This window comes from Neophocaena asiaeorientalis, unplaced genomic scaffold (assembly GCF_003031525.2).
Source record: "Neophocaena asiaeorientalis asiaeorientalis breed wild unplaced genomic scaffold, Neophocaena_asiaeorientalis_V1.1 scaffold43, whole genome shotgun sequence".
Taxonomy (NCBI): Eukaryota; Metazoa; Chordata; class Mammalia; order Artiodactyla; family Phocoenidae; genus Neophocaena; species Neophocaena asiaeorientalis.
Window position 1 is genome coordinate 15,529,493 of NW_020173674.1, and position 25,290 is coordinate 15,554,782.

The 25,290-nt window shown below is 42.9% G+C and overlaps 1 protein-coding gene across 4 annotated transcripts in view; it reads right to left on the reverse strand.

Annotated features, from left to right (window-relative positions):
- EXT2 (exostosin glycosyltransferase 2) overlaps positions 1 to 25,290 on the reverse strand; it is a 132,082-nt gene that overhangs the window by 43,715 nt on the left and 63,077 nt on the right. For all 4 annotated transcript variants that reach the window (XM_024749355.1, XM_024749356.1, XM_024749353.1 and 1 more), the window contains one exon: positions 1,545 to 1,734. In XM_024749355.1, the coding sequence (XP_024605123.1) occupies positions 1,545 to 1,734 (190 nt within the window). The remainder of the gene's footprint in view (positions 1 to 1,544; positions 1,735 to 25,290) is intronic.

The window sequence follows — 25,290 nt, forward strand, 5'->3', positions numbered from 1 at the left end:
TAAGGACAGAACTGCCTATCTGGGCAGGAGGGCGGGGTGAGGGTGGAGGCTCTCTGAAAGCTGGTGGCCTCCGCGTGGAGGAGCGTGACTGCAGCATGACACAGAGTTGTTCCGCGTCCCACGAGGGACACGGGACACGCAGCCTTGCTTCTGAAAACACGACCTCTCCTTTATAAATGAAGAGATAAATGAGCAACGCGGTACCTCCGATCCCCCTCACTCTGGTGGACCAGGGTCTCCCACGACCATCCCTGCGCTGCTCCTTTTGTCCCGTCCTCCTCCCTTTCTCCCTCTTAGATGGCACCTGGTGCCAACACCTTCCGTTTTCTTCTACCCCTTTCCCCCTCCTTTATTGAGAGTCAAAAAAAAAAAAATCAGAAATGTTGGGAGGAAAAAAACTTGGCATAAAAGATAGTTAATAATAATAATAATAACACAAACGGCGGTGTGCTCGAGGGCATACTGTTCATTTAAAATGGCTACTTTGTTTACTAAACTGTGGCTCTCTGAATATAAAAAGTAAGTATTGATTCTCTCAGAGAACAAAAGTCCCACCAAGTAAAAATGTTTAAATGTCTCAGGAGGACATTTAAATCCTGATTTGCCTCACAGACAGAAGTACGTTCTTCTCCCAGCCTAGACTGTGGATCTGCTACCGGGAGTTTCCAGGGTTGACTATCCTGACTTCAGTATAACCAATTAGACAAGAACAGCCATAAAAAGCGCAGATGCTACTGTCACGCAATAAACTAGACCTTATCGGTGATAGTGGTACACATTACAAACTTCAAACTCATTCCTTGCTCTAATCCATCAGAGACTTCCTGGCTTTAATAGGCTATAAAGGGCAGGAGCTTTGAAGTCCCTGGGATTAGGATCAGTAATAGACGGACTGAATGAGAAACAAAACGCAGGTGGAACGTACTCTATGCGTCCTGAATTAAAAACAAATCCAGTGAATCAAACAGCCCTCAACCCTAGCTTCCAGATTACGGGGGTGGCCAAGGCAAGCAACAGAGCCATTAAGCATGAGACGGTGGGAACTTCCAGAGAGGGCTCACTTTAAGGAACTGATTCAAGCCTGGGAGGGCGTGCCTTGCTAACTTTCCCCATCGGAGGTGAGGCTGTTCTTTTTGAAGAAGAGCACAGTATCAGAGCAGAGATAAGGAAGGAGAAAACTAATGCCTTTTAAACTGAGTTTTCATGTAAACAAATCAGCTGAGATGGCTGAGGGAAGCTGAGATCTGTTTTCCCAAGGCTGATGGCCTTTGATCCTATTGATTCCTAAGCCCTCAAACACTTGTGGCTACAGAGCATGCCATGGGCTTAGAGTTAAACGGGCCACCCTAGAACAAGGATGGGATGATTGAGAAAACCGGGGTCATGCTGTCTCAGAAATGGCATTACTGTTGACAGAGCAGGAAAATTCATTTTAAACCAAAGGATGCAAATCATTTGGCCATCCAAATATCGACCCAGCTGAGGGGTTCGCTAATGCCCAAACCAGGCCTTTCCTGAATGCACTGTCTCCCCTCCCTTCTTACCTTCTGGGGGGTTTTTATTCTGATTATTCCAGACGACCAGCAGCTTGGATAAACTGGGCACCTTGGACACTTCAGTGATGACCCGGAAGAGGCTCTCCACTCGGTCGTAGGTGAGGACGATGGCCGTGAAACCTTGAGACTGTGGCGGGATCAGTGGCAGGAAGAGCGGGTTGCTCACACTGCCCCACTTCTGCAAGAGAGCACATGAATGTGGGTCAGAGAGGGATCTAGTAACAATGAGGCTGATCTCTTTCCCAGCGTCACCAATAAACCTGAACTTGGGAGATCTGATGGCCTTTCCCATGACTAATCCAAGGGCCAAGCAACTGTTCAAAGTCTTTCCCTCAAAATCTGTGCTGATGCTCTTTAATTAAGTTTGGCTCTGATACCCCTGAACAAGGGGCAGAGAAGTTTTGCAGCTGAGAAGAGATTTCTAGTCAAACATGGCAGATTAAACACATGCATTTATCTTCATTCCCTCCCCAAACCCACTAAAGTGGGTTAATAGATATATATAGACACACATATAAAAGTGCAGGTAATAGACATAAATCTACCCAGACGACGAAACGGGAGCAGAGACGGCAGCTGATGAGCAGCGTGAACATGCTTCTGGAAGACCGAAAGGGGCTGGAGAAGTGATGACAGCACAGGAGAGGGAGAGCTGAAACCCAAGTACCAAAAGGTGGGCGGAGGGTAGGGGGAGCAACAAGGCAAGCAAGCCCCAACTGTAGCCCCACAAAGGCTCAGGGCTTATGCTCAGTGGGCCCTTGTGAGTAAGAGGAGGGGGTTAAAAACAGGAGGACTAGTTAAAATATGTGTAAGGAGCAGCGACAGACCCAGGGCATAGGCCTCCGCATCACCTACCCACTCAGCCAGAAAACTACTCTTCTTCCCTGCCCGAGCTACAGAAGGGAGATTTATCCTCTGAGGAAACTGAAGCTCTAGACATGGAAACACAAGCACAGATGAGAGGAAAATGCAATTAAAGCCTATATTTTGAATGATGAGCTCTATGGCCTTCTGCCTTCCTCCAGATCCCAAAACATCGGCAGTCATGTGGTTTACTTGTCACTCCATGATCTTACAGTGAAGTTCCACCATCTTACAGCGAAGCTCCACCATCTCACAGCGAAGCTCCACCATCTTACAGCGAAGCTCCATCACCTTACAGCGAAGCTCCACCATCTTACAGCGAAGCTCCATCACCTTACAGCGAAGCTCCACCATCTTACAGTGAAGCTCCATCACCTTACAGCAAAGCTCCACCATCTTACAGCGAAGTTCCATCACCTTACAGCAAAGTTCCACCATCTTACAGCGAAGCTCCATCACCTTACAGCAAAGCTCCACCATCTTACAGCGAAGCTCCATCACCTTACAGTGAAGCTCCACCATCTTACAGTGAAGCTCCATCACCTTACAGCGAAGCTCCACCATCTTACAGCAAAGCTCCATCACCTTACAGCGAAGCCCTCAGGCAACAAGCTTCCCTTAAACAAAAAACTTCTGATCATGTGTCCAGGTGAACTGCTGTGCCAGTGCACATGCTTGCCTTCTCCGTCTGACACACCCTGATGTGCACTGTCACCCTGGGCCTTCCCCACCCTGTCCCTTGCACCCTAGAAGGCCTCGGTCTGACCTAGAAACCACCTCGGATCCCATAGGAGAAGAGAACATGGCAATACCCTCTCAGTGAGACTTGAGTGTGAACGACAATAGTACCTGACCATTCAGCTTGCCCTTCCCCTGCTTAGATTTTTTTGTTACAATCAGATAGTTGGCCTCTTTGGGAAAAGAGACCCCTAGATTACTCGTCTTTAGATTTCTGACACCTAGCTTTGTTCTTGTTACACGTTTATTAAATGGATGAACTGTGAAAAACAAACAAACAAAAAAAACCAAAAAAAACCTTCTGATCAGGTTTTTAGTGCTTCCCTCTTAATCACAAACAGATCCTAGAATCAGACATTTCAAGAATATCTTCAGCATGAACAACAGAAACCAAATGAACAAAGAGAAAAACAGGAACTTGGAGGAAACAGAGACAACAGAAGAAGCAGAAGGAAATTTAAACAACATCAACAACATATCATATCCTCTGAGACTTTTTCACCCATGAAATAAGAATAAATTGCTATTTTTATTTTAAAAGATCTATCAAAGATAGGAAAGAACCCTTGAACATTAAAAATATGATAGCTTGGGCTTCCCTGGTGGCACAGTGGTTGAGAGTCTGCCTGCCAATGCAGGGGACACGGGTTCAAGCCCTGGTCTGGGAAGATCCCACGTGCCACGGAGCAGCTGGGCCCGTGAGCTACAAATACTGAGCTCTGCGCATCTGGAGCCTGTGCTCCGCAGCAAGAGAGGCCACGAGAGTGAGAGGCCCGCGCACCGCGATCAAGAGTGGCCCCCGCTTGCCACAACTAGAGAAAGCCCTCGCACAGAAACGAAGACCCAACACAGCCAAAAATAAATAAATGAATAAATAAATTTATTTAAAAAAATATGATAGCTTAATTTTTCTTTTAAGGCAGTATTGAAAGATAAAGATGATGACGTATTGCAGTCTGGTGAACAAAAAGAGATGAAAAGCAGGACAGAAAAGATGAGAAAATCCAGGAGGTCCAACATCCATCTAATAGGAGGCTCCTGAAAAAGAAAACACAGAATATGGAAGAAACAAAACTATCAAAGAAATTAAGTTCTAAGAACAGAAGATATGAGATGCAAATTTTCAGACTGAAAGGACCAAAGTAATGAGTACACTGAATTTTAAAAACATAAAAAGATAAAACAACACCAACTAAAAAAACCAATGAAACAAAAACCATATCAAAGCACATCACTTCTGAACACTGGGAATAAAGAGTCAATGAAATATGTGAATCTAGGTGATGGCATGTGAGTTCACTGTACAATTCTCACAACTTATCTGTAAGTCTAAATTTTTTTCAAAATAAGGTTTAAAAAGTAATGAATAAAATGAATAAAATTCAATTTCTTTGCTACCATTAAAGTATTGTCATCTTTAATGCGGCAGTGTAAACAAAGTATTTGTGTATTGATAATAGGGAATGACTGTTAAAGCACTCTTATATTTTCAGTCTGCTTTATTGAGGTATAATTAAGTATACAATGGTTTTTGGTATATTACACTGTTAAATTTTAAAAACTGGTAAAATATAATATGAAATTTGCCATTTTAACCATCTCTAAGTGTACAATTCGGTGGCATTAATTACATTCACATTCATATGTTAATATGTGAAAAGCCCAGGACCTAACTTCCTCGTCCCCAAGAGAAGGCTGAATATGAAATGACCTATCTGTTATTCTGGCTGCTTACACTCCCTAGAGTCCTTCATACTCTGGGATTCCCAAGGTCCCCCCACTAACCTCATCCATATCACTGATGGACACCCATCACCACGTATATGACAACAGCTGTGTGCCAGATGTAACAGTGTGGGACAGGAAATGTACACAAACACATGGAATACACATGGATGGGAACTCAAGGAGACTGAACGGGATTCCTGGAGTCCTAATGTAATCAGGATATTAAAGCCAAAATGTCCACAACAGGCCATAATTAGATTTCACAACCAAGAGACACAATAGGAAAGGCTATCTTCTTAATGCTGACTTTTTGTTTCCATGACATCATGCTTTGGCATTAAGCTGTAGTCTTAGGAAGGTGCCCGGATTTTAGTGTTTGTAGCCTGCATCTAATTACCTTTGTAGGAACACCTTTTCATTTTATACTCCTATCTTATTCTTCATAGCTTCCTGACTTGCATGGAAACTGAGGTCAGGAAGTAGCCCTGTGCTTAAGTCACAATTACTCCCTAAGGTTCATGGTCTCTCTGCTGTCACCATCCCAGCCCACTCATCTACTCCTCCCGACATAATACTCGTATGCTTGAAAATCACCATTGTAAATGGAAAAGAAAAAAAAAGATTTTTTTAAAGAAGCGTGTAAAATAATTTAGTGTGTGATGTCGAAACAGTCAAGATTTACTGAGTACTGAACTGTTAGGCACTGTGCTTTACATAAATTATCTCACTTGAGCCTCACAACATCCCAAGATAGATAGCTAGTATTCTCATTTTACAGATGATGAAACTGCAGGACTAGAAACAGTGAATGATGTCTAATCATGTGCTTTACCAGTCCAAAAAGGAAGGAAGAAGTAGTGAATGACGCTCCAGGTTACATAACCTGCTAGTGACAGAAGTGGGAAAGAGCCCAGGCCATCTGACTCCAGAACACCAGGATGTGGTGGTTCTCGGCCCTTCCTCCAACTCTGAGTCCGGGGTAAGCATCACCATTTATAGACTCTGGAAACTGGAACTGTGGGAAACTCCAGAGTTTATTACTTCCAGCTCTCTCTGAGACAAAAATGCTGGAGGTTTTCTTCATCCTTGATAATCAAATCTGGGCCAATATGTAAGGGCCCACCCAAACACTATGATTTCACAGGGTACATGGAATAAAAAAACACACCAAATATATAACACTGACACAAAGGGAACACATAAATTTAAAATGGCAAATACACCTCTTACACAGAAGGAAAAACTATTAAACCTCCAACAAAATGAAGTCTGTTCTTTGGGAGAAGTGGGGAATGCCAGCACACTTGCATGACTCTATGACATTAAAAGGAGAGGAAAATTCCCTGAGAGATGCAAAGCTTGGTTTCAGAAAATGAATCCCTTGGAATTTAAACTGAGGCACCCCCGCTGAAAGGCATCACAGCTCTGGTTTCACGGCGCTGCCAGGGAGAAGGAACAGAGTCTCTGGCAAGACAACAGATCTGGTCTCATCCCTTATGCCAGCTCCCTTCGGGAAATGGATGGTTATGGGTTGGGGGGAGGAGACAAAGGAACGGGTGGGTGGGAAATAGATAGTAACTCGTCTTTGGCGCTCAATTTTTCCACACCACTCACTTGCATACCAAACAGGGCTTGAAGACTGGAGAAGCAGAGAAGGCAGCATACTGGGGAGACAGGGCATGTAAAGGAACATAACAAGTTCTGAAATCTTGCCAACACTTTCCCATAAAAAACAGGCTTTGAGATGAACATGGAGGCAACACAGAAGCTGCTGAGCATACATTTACTACGTTACAAGCTTGACACTTTACTGTAGGATATGCCACCAAGGTGGATGCAAAAGACTTCAAAAGCGAATCAGCACATTTGGGGTCAGTTTCAGAGTCACATGTCCTTAATCTGAACCCAGGTTCTTTCACTTACCAGCTGTGTGACCTGGGTAAATTACTTAACCTCTCTTGCACCTCAGTTTCTGAATCTATAAGATCATGATAATAATACTACTTTTCTAGGTAGTATTACTTAACACAATAATTACTTATTAACGTGTCTTTATTATTTCTTAACAATCTAAAGGTTGTTAATGAAAGTAAATAGGTAATAAATGTAAAGTACCTGACACATACAAACATTTGATAAAGGTAGCCAACAGATGATCTTGTGGGAATAGCAATTTCTCTGGGATTTATTTTTTGCAGGTCTCAAAAGAGGGGTGGGGGTAGGCTAAGTGATCATGAGGTGTCTTCCAGCGCCAAGATTTTAAATGAAACCCTTCTTCCTCTCTACTTTTACCTTACCATGCTCTGGGGTCCTGGTTTACCTGGATTCTCTACCTCTGCTTCTTCCTTTCCAAATATACTGTTTTCATTTTCACAATTTTCTCTTTTCCTTCCTATTCATTATATTTTAACTATCTTGAAAGCTCCATGAAAAAAGGAGCCATAACTGTTATTAACACCCAGCATCTAGCACGGTGCTTGGTGCGACTGAAGAAAAACGTGTTTAAAAATGATTCAGTTAAGCCCAAATGATCCGGGTCGTGTTCTTTCTGTCCTCTTTGTGTATGGGTGTGAACAGTTAATGTACATTCAAATGAGTGACGTCATGAGCTCTGAAATCATTTCCAACTTAGTTCGTTCATTTAAAAATACTCACCAACCATCTTATTGTGCTAAGTATTCTGAAGAAGTGTAGGATTAGGATCTTTAATAGAGGGTTGGAATCTGGATGCCGCCATTTACTGTGGTGTGTAAAGCCTCTTCTGTATTAGTTTCCTCCCCCGTAAAATGGAGAGCATGACAGTACCTGCCTCTTAAGGTGATGACGATTCAATGAGATAATGCACATAAGCATTCAGCGGAGGGCTCAACACAGAAATCCATGAATGGTAGTCGAAAGCAAACACAAAAAACTTCTAGCTCGCTCCAATTCATATTCTTGTCTGCTAAAACAATGGTATTAGCAGCTCAGCAATCGTTCCCACCAATATGGTTTCTGGTGCTCATTCATTCAGTCGACATTTCCTGAGCACAAACTATAGATGAACAAACTCCTTCCCCTCAAAAAGTTCATCATCTGGTAGGGAAGACAGCTAGGTAAAAAGACAAATTGTAACGCAAATAACAAGTACTAAAACAAGGTCCTAAAGTCCCGTGGGCACACGAAGGTCCATACTGTCACCTCCATCTCCCTGGAGGAGGTGAGGAGACCAAGTAGGAGAGTGCTGGCCAAAGAAGCCGAAGGGCAAACTGAGCAGCACGTCCTAAGACCTGCTTCCGAGACCGGGACAGATTCCACCAGGGCCAGGGCTGGGAGGAGGAAGGAAGGAGAGCAGAGACAAGGGACCTCAGAGTCAGGCAGGCTAAAGCCACAGCATGGAAAGACCATATGACAGAAGTTTCTTTTTAAGTCTCATGATTGGCCTTCTGTTGATTTCTTTTGAAACTTTCGTTTTCCTGAGTATTGTTTTACTGATAAATTAACACAGCTACCTTCATGTTCTATCTCAGAAGGTCAGAAATAGGAGACGCTGATCTGCAGCTGGGCTTCTGTGCCGGGTGCTTCTCCCTCTGCAAACATAATCCCGTTTGCCTTTGGAGCCCAGGGACAGCGTGGAGAAAGGCAGCTTTAATTGGGGTGCACGCCTTCATGCAGACACTCCACTCCGCTGGGGTAAGGTCAACAAACCAACCCCCAGGGGGAAAAAAAAAAAAAAAAAACATACTGGAGAAGGACATTTCAAAAACAGCATTTAGTCACCTCTGAAATACCTTTAAGAACTCACCCCCTGCTGGCTGACCAAAGAGAGTGTCTACAGTCTGGGACCTTCTGACCCCACTTTCTGCAGGAAATCAAGCACATTTAAACCTCCATAATTTACTCAAGACTCTGACTTCTGCCAGGGAAAAAGCAAACGATGCTGGCAATTAACTCTGTTGCCTGATTAAATCTCCATCATGGCAAGATGGGGCATGAAACCAGGCACCCGGCAACAGAGACCAGAGGAAAAGGCAAAGCCCAGCTACCGCAGCTGTACCTCGGAACGCTGGTTCTCAGATACGCTCAGTGAAACTGTTCACTCCAAGGTGAGAGGAGATACCAAGAGGAGAAGTGTGTGTCATTCTGACAGAGCGCCGGCATTGAGCCCAAATACCTCCGTCATCTCGCGCCCCCCCTTCCTCGCTTCACTCCTGACTCTTAAAACAAGTACTCATCACGGAAGCTGAGTGATCCAGACTGTTAACGTAATCCACGAGAGCCACGACAACTGTCATGCCACCATGCCCGCTTTCCAGAAGTTCTCTCCTATCACATCACTTATTCTGGAAAGCCCTAGTGAATGAACTAGTAGTGAGCAAACAAACCAGCAAGACGGAGATGTGGGTTCAGGTGTCAGGACCCCCTGAAAGAGAAGCCTTGGGAAACCAGGCTTAAAGTCAACTACCAGTTCGAAGGGGTCTTCTCCTTCAAGAAAGGGATTCAAACTCAACTAACTAGGAGTGCCTTTGGCAATCTCTCTGGGCCCTTCCTGCAATCCTGTTTTGCTTCCTTAGTAGAAAGGCCATGGGAGTCATATATGAGCCTAACCAAAACCATTCCAGTCAAGGTTACCTACCATACAGAAAGTGGACGAAGCTGGTGAGCACATTGCTAACCATTCTGAAATGTTCTTGCTGGAACTACTGGAAGATGATAAAATCAAGAGTGAGGAAGACCACATTCTAACACCAACGAAAGGACTCTTTCAACCTAGACCAACCAAATTCCAGACAGGAGGAATCAAGCTCAAAGCAGCACAATCCCTATTACTCACCATAGCAGACATTTTTAAAATGTCACTATGTATAACTTCATGTGACAAGAAGAGAATTAAGCAGATATTTGAGTCAATCCACATTTGATTTAAATGAAGGTATAATGCCAGGGCACAAAAGTGAGAAGTCAGAGGAGAAAGGAAAAGAGGAGAGGACAGGCTTGTTACACAGAAGCTCTCGAGCCCCTGGTTATGAGTAGCCTTACCTATCCCTACCTTGATAGAAAGGGCAGTTTTCTTGGTTGTTTTGAAGTTATCGACTCTTACCTCAATGTGGTTTCAGTTATGAATTACCAGACTAAAAGGGGGGGGAGAGGCTTTGATTTATTCTTTTTTGCTCCAATTATGCATGATGTGTTTCCACTGAAGACTCTGAAAAGTATTTCATCATGCCTCTCATCCTGAAGTGGTCAAAGGGCAAAACCAAAAGGAGTTAACCCTTTCGTTTCTCCTCTAGGTTCAAACAGACTCCCTATCAATGGATTAGGGCAAGGCCTTTGAAGCAGAGAGAGCAATGAAAGGGTTAAGCATTAGCATCACAGTGCTAACATGCACGAGGGTGGTGTCCCCTGTCCAGAACAGGGAGATGATATTTATGTTAATGGGTGCTGGGAGATCTGAAAGGGGCAATCAGTAACGTGGCCCAAGTTGCCTTAACCATTAAACCTCTCCAGCTCCACTCCGCAGCACAGCACTCGACTGGGCGTGCGCTGACTTGGGAAGCTGGAGAAATACAGAGACCTAAGGATGTCTTCCAGCAGGCTCTCTTACATTGCGAGAGAAAAGATCTGGGGACAAGCCTGAAGTCTACTTGCTGCGCTGTGTCTTTGATTCATCCCACCCATAAAAAATAACTGATTGTTCCAAAGAACAAGAACACTGATGGCTAAATCCCACTGACTTTACATTAAACAGACAAAGGAAAGATGAAGAAAATCGAAGGCTAGCAATCTCCTTAGTGCTGTAGACACAACCAAGGAAGACAGTAAATTAAAAACTTAGAATTCCTACAATTTATTTACAGTAAGGTACTGGTAAATAAGTTTTCTACATGGTGGCACTGGAATGCGTCTAACCACATCTGGGTGGACTGGAGTAACAGGTATGGTGACTCTCTAACATCCAAAGAAACTGAGCCACAGAGACTAACTCAGGGTCACAGAAGCAAGCCAAATCTTTTCTTACTGTTAGACTCTTTTTCCTCCAGATGTGTTTAAGATCTCCTTTTTCTTTGCTGCACTGCAGTTTCATTATGACTTTCCTGCTTGTGGTGTGTTGGTCTTCTTCGATCTGAGGACTGGTATCACTTAACAGTTCTGGAAAAGTCTTAGCTATTATTCTTTCAGAAGGGCCTGTTTCCATTCACTCTCTCTCCTCCTTCTGGAACTCTGATTAGACGTATGTTGTACCTTGTTCCTCTGTTCTCCATGTCACTACTCTTTCATATTTTCCACCTCTTTGGGCTGCATTCTGAACAATTGCTTTGAATCTAATAATCTAATCTAATCTAATAATCTGAAGTTCTTGCAGCTGTGCTTCTGCTGGTTCTCACTCTGATGTAGTAAAAAACTATGGTTTTTTACTGTGAGCTGTTCATTTTCTGTAGACACTTTATTTTTAAGAATTATTTGAGACCTGGATTGAAGATGAGCTCCTCCAGAGAGGATGCGTGTCTACTTCTGCTGGTCCCTATCAACTCAGGGCCACCTTCAACGAAATTCTCCTCTTAAGGTTTATTCAGACCACACTTGTAGTACAAACTTGGACCACAAACCACGTGAAGGTGGCTTATGAATTCAGTGCTCAACACCAGGGTCAATACAGACTTATTCTTCTTTACCCTTACACTGAAGAGGCTCTTTTAGTTTCCTGGCTTCATCCAGGAAGCTCCTGACAGATTCTCCAACTTGCACAGGCCACAGGCTTTCAATCCTGCTCCTTTATCCCCTATTTCAGACAGTTACCAGGCAGGGAGCTCCAGGTCATCAAACTCTGCAAAATCTCTGCAGCAAAAGCCAGCTTTGGCCCCCACTCACCTTCCAGGATACCTAGTTTCACTTTGTTTAGGGTCCACAAATATCTTACTTTTATACCAGCTTAGCAACAGGCTCTATCATACTTCATGCAGTATTTTCGCTGTTCAGTTGGGAAGGTCATTTAGCATATCTAATCCACCATGAAACCAGTGACAGAAGTCTTTCTATATTTATACTAATAATCTAATTAGGTGCTATTGTGTTTCCTGTTTAATTTGAGGGCCAAGTCTGCATGCAAGATAAAAATAATTATTGTGAAAACATGGCAGTGTATTATAATAGATGGAATGGTGGACTGAGAATCTCTGCATCAGGCAAGCCACCACACTTCTTCAGACCTCCACTTCCTCATCTATAAAATGGGATGATGGGGACATAGATCTTAAAAATAAATAAGACTCGCTTTCTCCATCTGTAAGAATGGAGCCAACAGAATGCTGCTTTTGGGTTGTAAGGATTAAACGACAGAAAACACACAATAGAGCCTATCTATCTATCTAAAAAATCACCCTCTGTAAATTTCAATTTTCCCCTCCAAAGTCCCATCCAATTCTAGAACGTACGTTTCCACGTGATAAAGCATTACACTAGCAGCATTACATTAATGCCACTTACAAAATGCTTCCACATATATTATTTCATTAATATCTCATAATAATCCTGTGAAATATGTAATATCCCATTTTACAGATAAGGATAACAAATTTCAAAGAGATAAGAGAGCACAGTGTTAAGCTAATAAACGGTCTTGAACTCAGGTTGATTCCAAAATGTCCTTTTCAATGACCCTGATTAGCAACTGGTAATCAGCCACTAACTGCTATACTATTCTTTTGAAGCTATTAATATCCCTAAACCCAGTGCTACAGAGGAGCAAATTGCTGCAAAGAGAGATTCAGTAAGTAACCTCAATTTACTCGGATCATCACCAGGAAAGAAGGGATTAAAACTTGCAGTTCAGGAATTTCTGAGCTACAGTTAGTTTTCTGAAGGCTCACAGGTTAAACCCATCTGAATGTCTCTCTGAAAATTCCAGTTACTATCTGAGTTTTAGCTTCTTAACTTTTTTCTTTATATAGCACTGAAATTCACATTTGGCCCGGTGCCCACCCTTCTTCTATAAAGCCAAACTACTGTCAAGAAGAGCAGGAAGGGTTGCCCCTGATTGCTTTTCAGGTGGTAGAGGAAAAGTTGACATTTCATCCTCCTCTTGCTTGGAAAGGAAGCCAATCATTTATAAGAACCCTCGTCTGGCTGTGGCTTCCATCAGTGGGATGGACAGAAGCCAGTTAAATGGCTCAGCCTAAGCCATATTGAAAGGAGCTGGAATGAGGAATGAGTGGATTCCATATGTTGACGCTTTTAATAATTCATGAGTTATATCAGTCTGCAAGTAATAAATTTCACTAAACATATCTATGGTAAGATGGTTTAAGATACTGTCAAATCAATTAAATGGGTGAATATAATAAAGTAGGCGCAAATGTAACACATCATTGATTTTACTGGTTCATAATTTTATATGTTAAAAATAACGGTTCAGCTGTTTGATAGCAAAAAATGTGGATTATTCTTAGACACAGTCTTCAAACACACACTCCTCATCCCTGGGTCTGTTACTTAATAAGTACACTGAAAACACTTAAAAGAAACACTTCAATGAAAAAACTAGAAACTTATCTGATTCAAGCCAGCAAGGCTAATCTATAATCCAAAGTGTTCAAGAATGCTAATGGTGGCTCAAACTCCTACTTCTCATGAGAGGTGAAACAGATCTACGGTTTCATCTGACTATCCCATACCTGAAACATTCACAGTTTGAAAGAGAGGCCCGTTCCCTGGCCTGGGCATAAAAATGTTTGCTGGCGGCCCACTGACTGTATTTTAGCGGTCAGCTATGGTATGGAGGAAGACTTCACTAGCTTGGTAAACAGAAACTCTTGGGAAAGGTTAAGTTACAGCTGTGGCATCCGAGCACAAAGCACCCACACACTTAAGACCAAGGAAACCAAAGCTTTCATACAGTTTTGAGCTGACGGGAGTGTAACGCCACCATTAAAGTTGATACAAAGTGGGAAGAGCAACCTCTAAAATGCAGTCATTTCTTAATTCTTAACTTCTCTGCAACTCCAATAAGGTACATGTTTTGTCTACTATGTTTTATCTCTGCTTCCTCCTGGGCCGGGGTTGGGGGAGGGCATATGAACCCACAGGGCAAAAAGAATAGGCAAGGAGACACCGGTGGACAGGAGTTCAGTACATTTGGGGAGGTGAAACAGATGGAGCCTCTTGCTAGACGACACACAGAAATGTAGAATAAAATATAACAAAAGTCTTCTTAAATATTCAGGAAATGGGAAATCGCCAGGAACCAAAAATGAAGAAAAACTACGAATGAGAGCTGAAGGCCCAGGGGCTTGTTGACACCGTGGTGCCCTGGGGAGGGCAGAGGCTGTTGCTGTGCTTGGTAATGCAGGGGTGCGGGTTTTCACACCCGTACCGGAAGAGGGATATGGCTTTGGGCATAGGAAGGAAGGAAACTAGCAATGAGACTTACACATCAAGCCAGAATCCTTCAAGGCCTGCACAGTCAGTGAGAAGGTAGTCCAGAAAGTCACCCCTAGCATGTGGAGACAACAGAAAAACATTTATCCTTTTCAACATGAGTTTGGGTGATTTCCATAGAACCTAGCCCTCATGCAGGTTTAGGGTCTAAATGGACTCTCCCTGTGTAGTATGGAAACCTCTTACCAAGAAATTAATGTTAAAAAGTGATTTATCTCTGCAATACTTCTGGAACACCTGGCAGAAGCAAAAAAAAAAAAACCCAAGAACAAACAAACTCTCTGGAGAAATACCCCCTTACCCCGGGTGGCAAAGATTTCCACAGAAAATCTTACCAGAGATGAACTCACATTCCAAAATTATAAAACATATAAGAAAACAATGCAACAAGAGCAACAGACAAATGACAGGATTAGACTTTACAAGAAATTTTAAAATTGGATTATGGGAGAATATAAAGTATCTCAAATAATTAAGGTATAAAAGAGTGAACTGAAAACATATGTGGAAAAAAAGAGACACTATGAAAAAAAGATCAGACAGATTTCAAAAATAATTACAGCTTCTAGAAATAACTATTGAAATTTAAATCTCAATGGATGGGTAAAAAAACCACATCGGACACAGCTAAAGAAAAGAGCAAAATAGATGTGAAAAAATTATCCAGCATGTAGCACAGAGTTAAAATGTGTAAAACATGAGGGGAAAAAACAAACAAACCTGAGAGACACAACAACAGAATGAAAGAGGTCTAACATACATTTAACAGGATTCCAAGAGGAAGGACTGGCGAGAATGACAGATATGTAATATTCAAAGAGAAAATGACTCAATTTTCCAACACTGATTAAAGACATGAACTCCAGGTTAAAGAAGAAAAATCACCCTCAAAAGCAGACAGAGAATGGGAATAGAAAATCACCATTTGGCAACCATTATACCAACAGATTCAGGCAAGAAATCATCAGTGGATGCTAAAACTAGTAGGTGAAAGTTTGAGGAGTAACAGGATATTTACACAGTCTCAAAGTATTCCCCCACAAGACACGTTAAAAGAAAGGGGTAACTTCCCATTGGGGAAACCTGTGAGCAAAGTTATCATCACTACTGACAGGACAAATTGACATCATGTGTCCTCCAATGTGATACACTGAGAACCAACGTTACTTTTGTGATATTCCTGTCAAAAATGCATAGCTTAAATTTCTATAATTTGGAACATGATGCGTAATTTGACACAAAAGCATCAGACAAACCCAAATCAAGGGACATATTCTAAAATAACTGACACGTTCTCTTTGAAAAGGCCAATGCCATGCAAGACAAAGAAAAGACTTGAGAAACTGTTCCAAAGGAGGCCAGAGACATGACAACTGAATGCAATGCATGGTCTGGAATCTTCCTTTGCTATAACGGACGTTATGAGAATAACTAGCAAAACTCTACATAAGGTCTATAAATTAAATAATAATGTTGTATCACTGTTTATTTCCAAATGATTTTGGTTAACTGTACTGTGATTCCATGAGAAATATTTAGGGGTAAAGGGACATCATACCTGCACCTTCCAAATGGTTCAGGAAAAGACATATATAAATGTGAATACACACACACAGAGAAAAGAATAAAGGAAATGTGGTAAAATATTAACATCTGAGGAATATGGGTGAAGGGTGCACAGAAACTCTGTACTATTTTGGGAATTTTAAGTCTGAAATTATGTCACAATAAAAAGTTAAAAAAAAAAACAGAATTTTAGGTCTGTTTAAGCAAACAAAAGGCAGATAGGGGAACATAAGCTACCTAGCAAAACATAAGAAGCTAAACCTTCCAAGGATGATGATAAGAAGATTCAGAAATTGGAGGTACTAGGTATCCAGGAAGGACGGACTCTAAAAACAAGAATAAGAAACAGTTGGTTCCACGATCCCTTAAACTTATATGCACAGGCAGACCAACCCCCTACCTGTCCTCCCTACCCTCTGCCACTTTAGCAGAAGGATGTTTATTCTCTGGGGAAAATGAATTAGAGAGATTCCATACTCAGCAACATGAGGCACGGATGGCAGGGTAAGGCATCACACTGAATACAGCAGATTAAGTGATCACCAATCAAATGAAGGATGAGAACCCTCCCTTCTCCTTCCCCCACTCAGCTCCCCACATGCATGCAGCCCAGACTTATGCATCCTCTCCCTACTCCCAAGGGCAGAAAGATTATTCTCTGGATCAGTGAACCAATCCAACAGAAATAACCCATGAATACCAACAATCAGGTCCCCATCCTCACAACCTCAGTAAAGCCCATAAGGCGACAAACCTATCCATGTACGCAGAGCTTCCAATCAGCTTTTAGAGCCTCTATCTTAAATAAGAGTAGACTGCTGAAAACCATCAGGTACTTGAAGAAAGTTTCCAATATGAAAGATAGAAAATAAAGACCTGAAAAAGGAGTTCAAAGGAAACAAACAATACAGGGAGCTAAAGACAAATAGAAACAAAACCACAAATATCTTCAGAGAGAGAAAGTACAGTATCCTTAAAACAAGAATAGGAAGATATAAAAAAAAGATTAATTAGAAGTCAAGAAAAAACTCTAAGAAATTAAAAGTGAACAAAACTTTAAAAATCAAAAGAAAGGTTAGAAGATAAAATTGAGAAAATACCTAAGAAATTAAAACAAAGGTCAATTAAGACAGAAAGAAATGATAAACAGGAAAGCAAAGATAAGAAAAATAAGTATCAGTCTAGCATATTCATCATCTAGGTACCCAAGTTCCATAAAGAAGAAAAAGAAAACAGAGGAAAAAAAGAATCAAAGATATTAAACATGAAAATTTCCTCATAAAGGGCCCAAACCAGTATCCAATGAACAAAAAAACACTCATACCAAGGCACACCATCATAAAGTTTCAGAACACAGGACTTCCCAAGAAGATAAAACATTTCACATAAAAGGATCAGGAATTAGAATGACACCTCGGTTTTTTGAGATTAAAACGGGAAGCTTAGAGAACAATGAAGCAATGTCTTCAAAATTCTGAAGAAAAGCTACCACAACCAGAATTTTACACTAGCCCAACTATTAATCAATGTGAAATAGAATAAATGCACTTTCAGACACGCAAGGTGACAGCAAATTTATCCCCCAACAGTCCTTTCTGGGGAAGCTACTGGAAAAAATAACCCAAAAAAGAGAAAGATGTTAGAACTTGGAAACCAAGAATCCAACAAAGAAGAGAAAAGAAGGGAATTCCGAGCATCATGGTGAACAGAGAATTTAGGCTGACCTCTGCATAGGAGACCTAGAGAGCAATCAATCCACTCTGCAGCTGAAGGTGCAGGGCTATGCGAGAGAAGGGTGGAGGGAGGCAGGGAGGGGAAAAAATGGGAAGGAGGGAAGAAATCCTATAGTTTACTTGTGCTTGATCATTTCACTCTTTTGGTGGAAAATTCAGTAACAACCAGTGATAGGAACGTGTAAAACTAAGAGGGGGGGAAAAAAAGGCAGTTGTGTATTTACTTCCCGGAAAATAAGAAGTTATACATAATCATGTTTTACTACTTGGTTCCGTTGACAGCAACATTTATAGAGTCCTAATAATGCAACAATAAACACTGCTTTAATGAAAAATGATGATACCACCCCACTGGTAAGATGAGAAAGAAAAGAAATGTGCAGAGGAAGAGGCAAGAACAGGAAACAAAGCACTAACTCTAAGGAAGTGAAAAGATAATGTCTGTGATTGAGAAATCAAAACTGACACTTATCAGCATTTTATGAGGAGATAGGAAAAGAAATATCAGAGGCAAGCGACAGAGCTGAAAGAAGTTGCCCCTTGGGAACAGGCCTTAATTTTAGTTACGTTTTATGTTACTATCTGAATTTTTAAACCATACATGTGTTAAGCCGTACTATTTTTTTTAAGTATTTACAAAATTAAGTGATACAGCTGAGATACAAGAGAACCAAAAATCAAGACTCAACCTCCAGCTGGAGCAGTGTGGAAATTTTTCTACTCTGCAGCTACAATGACCCATTTATTAGAAAACTACACTCAAATATTAATTGATAGGTATGTAAACAGTATAGGATATTAGAAATGCAAACAGAATTCATTATCCTGATGTTGTGATACACAACAACTCATTTCCCTGGTAACCTCTTAAGCAGATTCACAGGAGAATGGAAGTGGCCCCTGAAACAACGGTAAAGGGAATCTGGTGTGCTACTAAGCGATAGCTGGTGCATGAAGGATGACGTGGCCGAAACACTCAATATGTCCTCAGTTCGTCTACTGCCACATCAAGCTCCCACAGACTTCGAGAAACTACTCCACTCGCTGCCCTCCTACATGTGACATAAGGAAGCAGTCAGTTGCTGACTCACGAAAGCCAGAGTCATAAAAGTGAACTCTACAAAAACCACAGATGTAGGCCCACATCCAGGGAAACCGTGCGTGTGGCTCACCCACTGCCACGACTGGAGTCGCTGTGCAGGTGTGTGCTGCTCAGGTATACTACTCTCGCTCTACGAGGAAGGACGCTCTGATTGACACGATCCTCTCTGTAACACCCCCGCGTTTGTCTCTTCATGTGCCTTACTTATCCTCCCCCACCTGGATCTGACTTGCGACCTCATCTTCTCCATTTTCTATCTGACCATCAGAACTGGCCAAGTTCTTGGCTTGGGGTCCCGGGTCCAGCTCTTGGGATCTTCCTGCATCCCCCCATTCACAGACCCAACTCAGCTTTCTTTACTCCATGACCTGAGACTTCCTAGCTTGTTTCCAGAGAAGCAACTACAGATACAAAACAATTCCATGGCAAAGGCTGCTCAAGGAAAGGCTTGGAGTTGAGGGCAGTAGAGTGGACCGCTTGTGCGACTGTGATCCTGTAAATGTGGTGCCTCTAAAAACAAAAGACTCCGAAAGCTTAAACTTACTTAAAATTCAAGCTAAGATTTCTAAATTCCATACATACTTTAGTCATATCTGGGCAGTGGGAGGAAGAAGGGGAGAATAGGCCAAGAGGGCCTCCTGGGGGGCAGGAGAGGCATTCAAATTCCAGAGAAACATTCCACAACCTGGAAGTTAAAGGGCATGGAGTTGAGTTAAACAGACTGCTAACCGGGTATCTTTTCAACTCAGAGCTCTGTTTCGTGCATCTGACCTGGCACTTCTTCGGCCTGCAGAGTGATTTATAGCTTGTTAGTATTTACAGCTGAGTGATACTTTCAGCAGCTTGTACAACCACAACCTTTGTGAATGAGGGCCGCCGTCTGAACTTCTAAGTACCGGTAGCCCTGAGTTCTTCATGTAGCTGAGACAGATGTGGGCTGAACCCCGGACCTGGATGCTTCTAATCCAAGCCCCAGGGGTACAGAAGAGGAACTGGATGGGGAGAGAGGGAGAGCTTTCTCCAGGCAGTGAGTCAGGACACACACTGTGAATCAACCCCACATCAATGTATGGTTCCCTGGACCAGCAGCATGAACACCGCTTGGGAACTTGCTAGAAACGCACATTCTAGGACCTCACCGAGACTTACCCAGAAACTAGGTGTGGAGTGGCAGCCACCTGTGTTTTCGTGAGCCCTTCAGGAGCTTCTGATGCATACCGATACTGGAGGACCACTTCCCCGAGAACCAGGGGCTACAGCAAGCTCTGCTGCACTGTGCCCACAGCTCTCCTCATGGGTGCTGCTCCTCATGGGTGCTGAGTGCCCGTCAGGTAAGTGCTCGCACACAACCCTCCCACTTACCAAGCCTTCCCTGCCAGCCTCCAAAAGCTGGACTCGGACTGATGCTGACAGGACGTCTAGGTAAGTATATAATCCTCGTCTGAGGCCCTGCTTGCAGCTAAGCCACCGTTCTGGCTAGATTTCATAGGAACAAACTCTTATTTTCAACCTTATTCTTATGCTAGGTTCGACAATCCATTTTAAGTTACTTCTCCATTTTTCTCATCAATTTTTGTCAACAGCCACGGGACCCCAGCTGTCTCTCCTCCCCGTTCTAGGTCTGGTATGGCCAATGCCGAAAAGAAAAAAAATCTGCGGTATCTTTACTAGTGTTATCTATGAGAGCAAATGTGAACAAAACTGTCTGTCAAAAGGGACTGGGTAAATAAAATTAGGACATACTGATAAGGTGGAGTATAATCTCTCTAATCACACTGTAGAAAAATAACATGGGAAACTACTTCACTCTACAACATGATTTTAGGACTACATTACGTTTAGCTTTTTTAAAAATTGACACTGAGGGCTTCCCTGGTGGCGCAGTGGTTGAGAGTCCGCCTGCCAATGCAGGGGACGTGGGTTCGTGCCCCGGTCCGGGAAGATCCCACGTGCCGCGGAGCGGCTGGGCCCGTGAGCCATGGCCGCTGAGCCTGCGCGTCCGGAGCCTGTGCTCCGCAATGGGAGAGGCCACGACAGTGAGAGGCCTGCGTACCGTGACACTGAGAGGATACGGTTTTGTTGGCACACGCCAGAAATCCAAAACTTCACAGCTCTCGGCCCACTCCATCCCCGCATCACATTTAACGCTCACTTGCTTCAGTCTCTGTCCTCCAGACATGCTCACATCTGGCAGAGAACCAGAGGTAAGGTGGGGGAGGGTGCCCGAGGAGATCCCCAGCCACACAGGCTAGGCCCAGATGTAGGGACCAGGCCTGCCAAGGGGCAAGACCAGAAATGACACAGACATTCAGAAGCAATACAGGTGTGGAGTATTTGGGGGGATGATAAAGTTTTGCTGATATTTGCAAAAAAAGGGAGAAAAATGAAAGCATGGAGAGACTAAAAAGATAGTAAAATGCAGGCATCCTTGACAGGAGGAGCTAAGAAAATTAACGATAAAAACAAACATGTCATCCCTCATAAAGAACCTTAATTTGGTGAGAAATTCCTTCCAAAGAGAAGATTCAAAACAAAGGGCTAATCTCTCCAGACCTGACAGCCATGCAACTTTAAAGTTGTGCTCCAGAGTTACTTTCTCAAACTTGTTCAAGTTCTGAGAGTGTAGCGCAACGCGGATAACGTAATTTGTCCCCTCTCTGGTTACAGAAAATGGCAAAGCATCTGCCAACACCAGCAACCCCTCGCTGTCTCCATCATTCACACACATAGGCCCTTTTTTTTTTTTTTTAAACATTAAACTAAGGCAGCGGCATCAGGCCAAAACAGGGCTCTCGACTCTCACCCCTCCTCTCCAGCTGAGCAAGCTCGGCGCATGGCTGGAGGCCCTGACAGCAGATCTTTGAAAGAACCAGACCATCCCTTGATTTACTGACCAAGATCCACACCTACTCCCACCTTGGGGTGTCTGATATCGTAATTTGATGGAATCTAGAGGGGCGACTTCCCTGAAGGTTGGGCTCATAGCAATCACATCTAGGGTAGGTTAAGTATTTCTGAAAGGGAGGGGGAAGTTAACTGTAAATAAATCAACGTTACTCAGGCTGCCTGTCAGTTGCTTTCACTAAAGATGCAGAAATGTACAACCCACAGCTTTAAATCAGGGCTTTCATCACCTGAGCTCCTAGAAATGTGGTAAACACTAAATTTCCCTAAAAAGGATTAAGAGTTAAAGGAAAAAATTAAGAATATATTTTCCAGTTGCATATCCAGATCTATGCTTTTTATACTTCTGTTCTTTCCCAAATTAGAGTCCAGCACTTTGATCGTTCTGTCCTAAATTAAAATACACCTATTTCAAAACTATAAAATTTCATATACTATTTTCTCCTAGTCTATATTCTTATGAAAGACAGAGACCAAAATCCCAGCCATTTATTCTTATACACTTTTCTTAGAGCTTTAGCTCAAAGTACAGAATAAAGTCCTACTGTTTCCACATTTTCTGGCTGTGCCATGACCATCCCACCTGTATGAATTCTCCTACAGAGGAACAGATGTGATATTCTTTGTCTCAAGCTTGTACCATATACTCACAAGAGTGGAAATGTTTCAGCCCAGAGGAGGCTTAATGGCTCCCATAAAACTCTGCAGGTAGAAGACCTGGGTTCTTGCCTGTTTACACAACTTGCCCATTATAGGACCTTGGACAAGTCATCAGGCTCTGTGAACCTCATTGTGTCTGCTTTAGAGATGAGCAAGAATCTATCACTTTCCCCACCTTCCCAACAGGGTGAAGGTCAAATAAAATAATGGCTGTCACAACAGCATGTGAGTGAGCCTTGGATGGCTCAAGCCCCGGGGTCCCGATCTTCCTTCCTCCCTTCCTCCTTCCTTCATGTATCAAGGGCTTCCTGTCTGAATTAAACTGTCCTAGGTATTATGAGGAATACCAAGATAACTCAGAAATTCCCTTAAGAAGCTTAAAACTTTACAGGAAATTATACTTCTACGCATGTGAAGTGATAGGAAAGAAACAGATAATATGCTTTGAGAGTTACAAGAAGGAAAGATTACTTCGTGCTTAGTTAGGGGTATAGGAAAACCTCATGGAGGAAGGGGTATGTAAGCAGGCCCCTGATATCCAGATAAAATGTGGATGACCAGAGACAATGGTGAAGAGAGGCATCTCAGTGAAAGGACTAACAGTCACAAGGGCACGGGGAAGGAAAAGCATGGAGTAAACACAGAAAGGACAAAGTTGTGCTGCCAGAGGTCTAGCGCTCCCTGAAAGGCAACAGAAGGAAGGAAAGCTAGAAAGCAGCCTGGAGCTAGACTGTGGCAGGCCCTGAAGCCAGAATGCGCTTGGATGCCAACACTGCCCTTGCCCACGACGCCCGTGCACCCGCACTCCATGTCTGGATAAACGACACCATGTTCCTCACTCTTCCTGAACTCCCCCCAGCCAGCTAATATCACTCACATTTGTCCTGCGTTAATTCTCACCTGGGTTCCTGCAACAGCCTCCTGCCTCTAGGCTCAACCTCCTACAACGGATCCATCCTCCACACTGATGGCAGACTGACCCGAAACACAATCTCACCACATGATTCCTGTGTAAATACTTCAGTGATCTCCCATCACCCACAGACAACATTCCAGAACCTTCCATAAGATGCCAGGTGTGGGCTTCCCTGGTGGCACAGTGGTTAAAGAATCTGCCTGCCAATGCAGGGGACGCGGGTTGGAGCCCTGGTCCGGGAAGATCCCACATGCCGCGGAGCAACTAAGCCCGCACGTCACAACTAATGAGCCTGCACTCTAGAGCTCACGAGCCACAACTACTGAGCCCGCGTGACACAACTACTGAAGCCCGCACGCCTAGAGCCCGTGCTCCGCAACAAGCCACCGCAATGAGAAGCCCACGCACCACGACAGAGTAGCACCCGCTTGCCACAACTAGAGAAAGCTCACGTGCAGCAACGAAGACCCAACACAGCCAAAAAAAAAAAAAAAAAAAGATGCCAGGTGTTTGGCGTCCTGGGCCTTCTGCAGGCTCCACCTTCTGCTTCTCCCTCACAAGCCCCCTTCACTCCTGCCACACTGACCCCCTCCAAGTTCCTGAAGCCGCCATGCTCTCTTGTCCCTCTGACTTCTGAATTTGCCGGTCCTTCTGGATGGAACCTAACTTCCCCCCTTTCCCTGACTAGAAACACCTGCCCTTCTCCTTTTAACACTCAGATCATCATTTACCATTGTTCTGGAACTACTAGCCAAGGTAATTAGATCAAAGAAAATAAAAGGTTCAAATATTGAAAAAAGGAAGCAAAATTAGCATTTGTAAATATGATTGCATATCTAGAAGACACAAGAGAATCAAGGTTTAAAAAGTGAAACAATTACAGAATTCAGTAAAAGAGTATTTCAAAATTTATGTTCAAAAGCCAGTAATATGTCTTCACACAAAAGTTAGAAACTACAATGTCAGAGAGTACATATTCCTTTATCAGAGTATAAGAAAGATAAAATACCTAAGAAAAAGATTTTCAGGACTTGTGAAGGACCTATATAAAGAAAACTTTAAAATTCTACCAGAAAGACAAATCTTGCTTCCAGATAGCAAGATCTACTGCAGTGTAAATCCCCAAGGCATGGATTTTCCTCTGCTTTGTTGACTGACATATTTCAAGTACGAAGAACACTGCCTGGAACATATCAGGCACTCAGTAAGTACCCACTGAATGAATAAATGCCTAAAACTATCTAAAAATTCAATGTGACCAATCGAAATACAAATAGGATTTATATGGGTATTCTGGGAGAAACTGACAGAGATGTCAACCTCCACTTGAGCAAAAATTCAAGTACTCAGGGTTACTGAAGGCATGGAGAACCAGAATAACCAAAATGCTTCTGGTGGAACTATAAACTGGTACAGTCTTCGGAAAGGGCCATTTGTTAATATCTATCAACATTCAAAATGTGTTTATTCCTTCAGCAATTTCTCAGCTGGAATTAATTCTGTAGATACACTCACACATTTATGTGCAAACACATATGAAAGGATGTCCCTTGTATTACTGTTAGAAAATAGATTTGCATGTAAGATACACCTGAACAATGGAATAGTATACAGCCATCCTTAAACCTGAAGTATACCTATGCAGAATGAAATGGAAGTAAGCCCGTGATCTATTAGTAAAGTAAAAAAGGCAAGGCACAGAATACTATGTATAGTATGATCCCATTTGTGTTCTAAGATTATACAGTTAGGTTTATATAGGAATAGAAACCTTCTGGAAGGTTCCCTTTGGCAACAGATTCAAGGGAAGAGACAGACAGAAGGAAACTTTACCTCAAGCAAGACAGAAAGGTGTCTGCTGTTGTTTCGCTTGATGTTACGGTTTTACTTCCTCTCAGGCACCCTCGCTTCAGGAAGTGTCCTGCCCACCGCCGTCCAGGAGCGCTGCCTGCCCCACCCCATACACTAGGGTGTACAGGACTACGCATACAATACCCTTCCTCGCTGGCTTCCCAAGTTAGTGGAGGGCTCCTTTGAGGGCAGGGCCTGCTTTCCTTTTCTGCTTTCTCAGCACATGGCACGGTGCCTGGCACATAGGAACCACTTAAT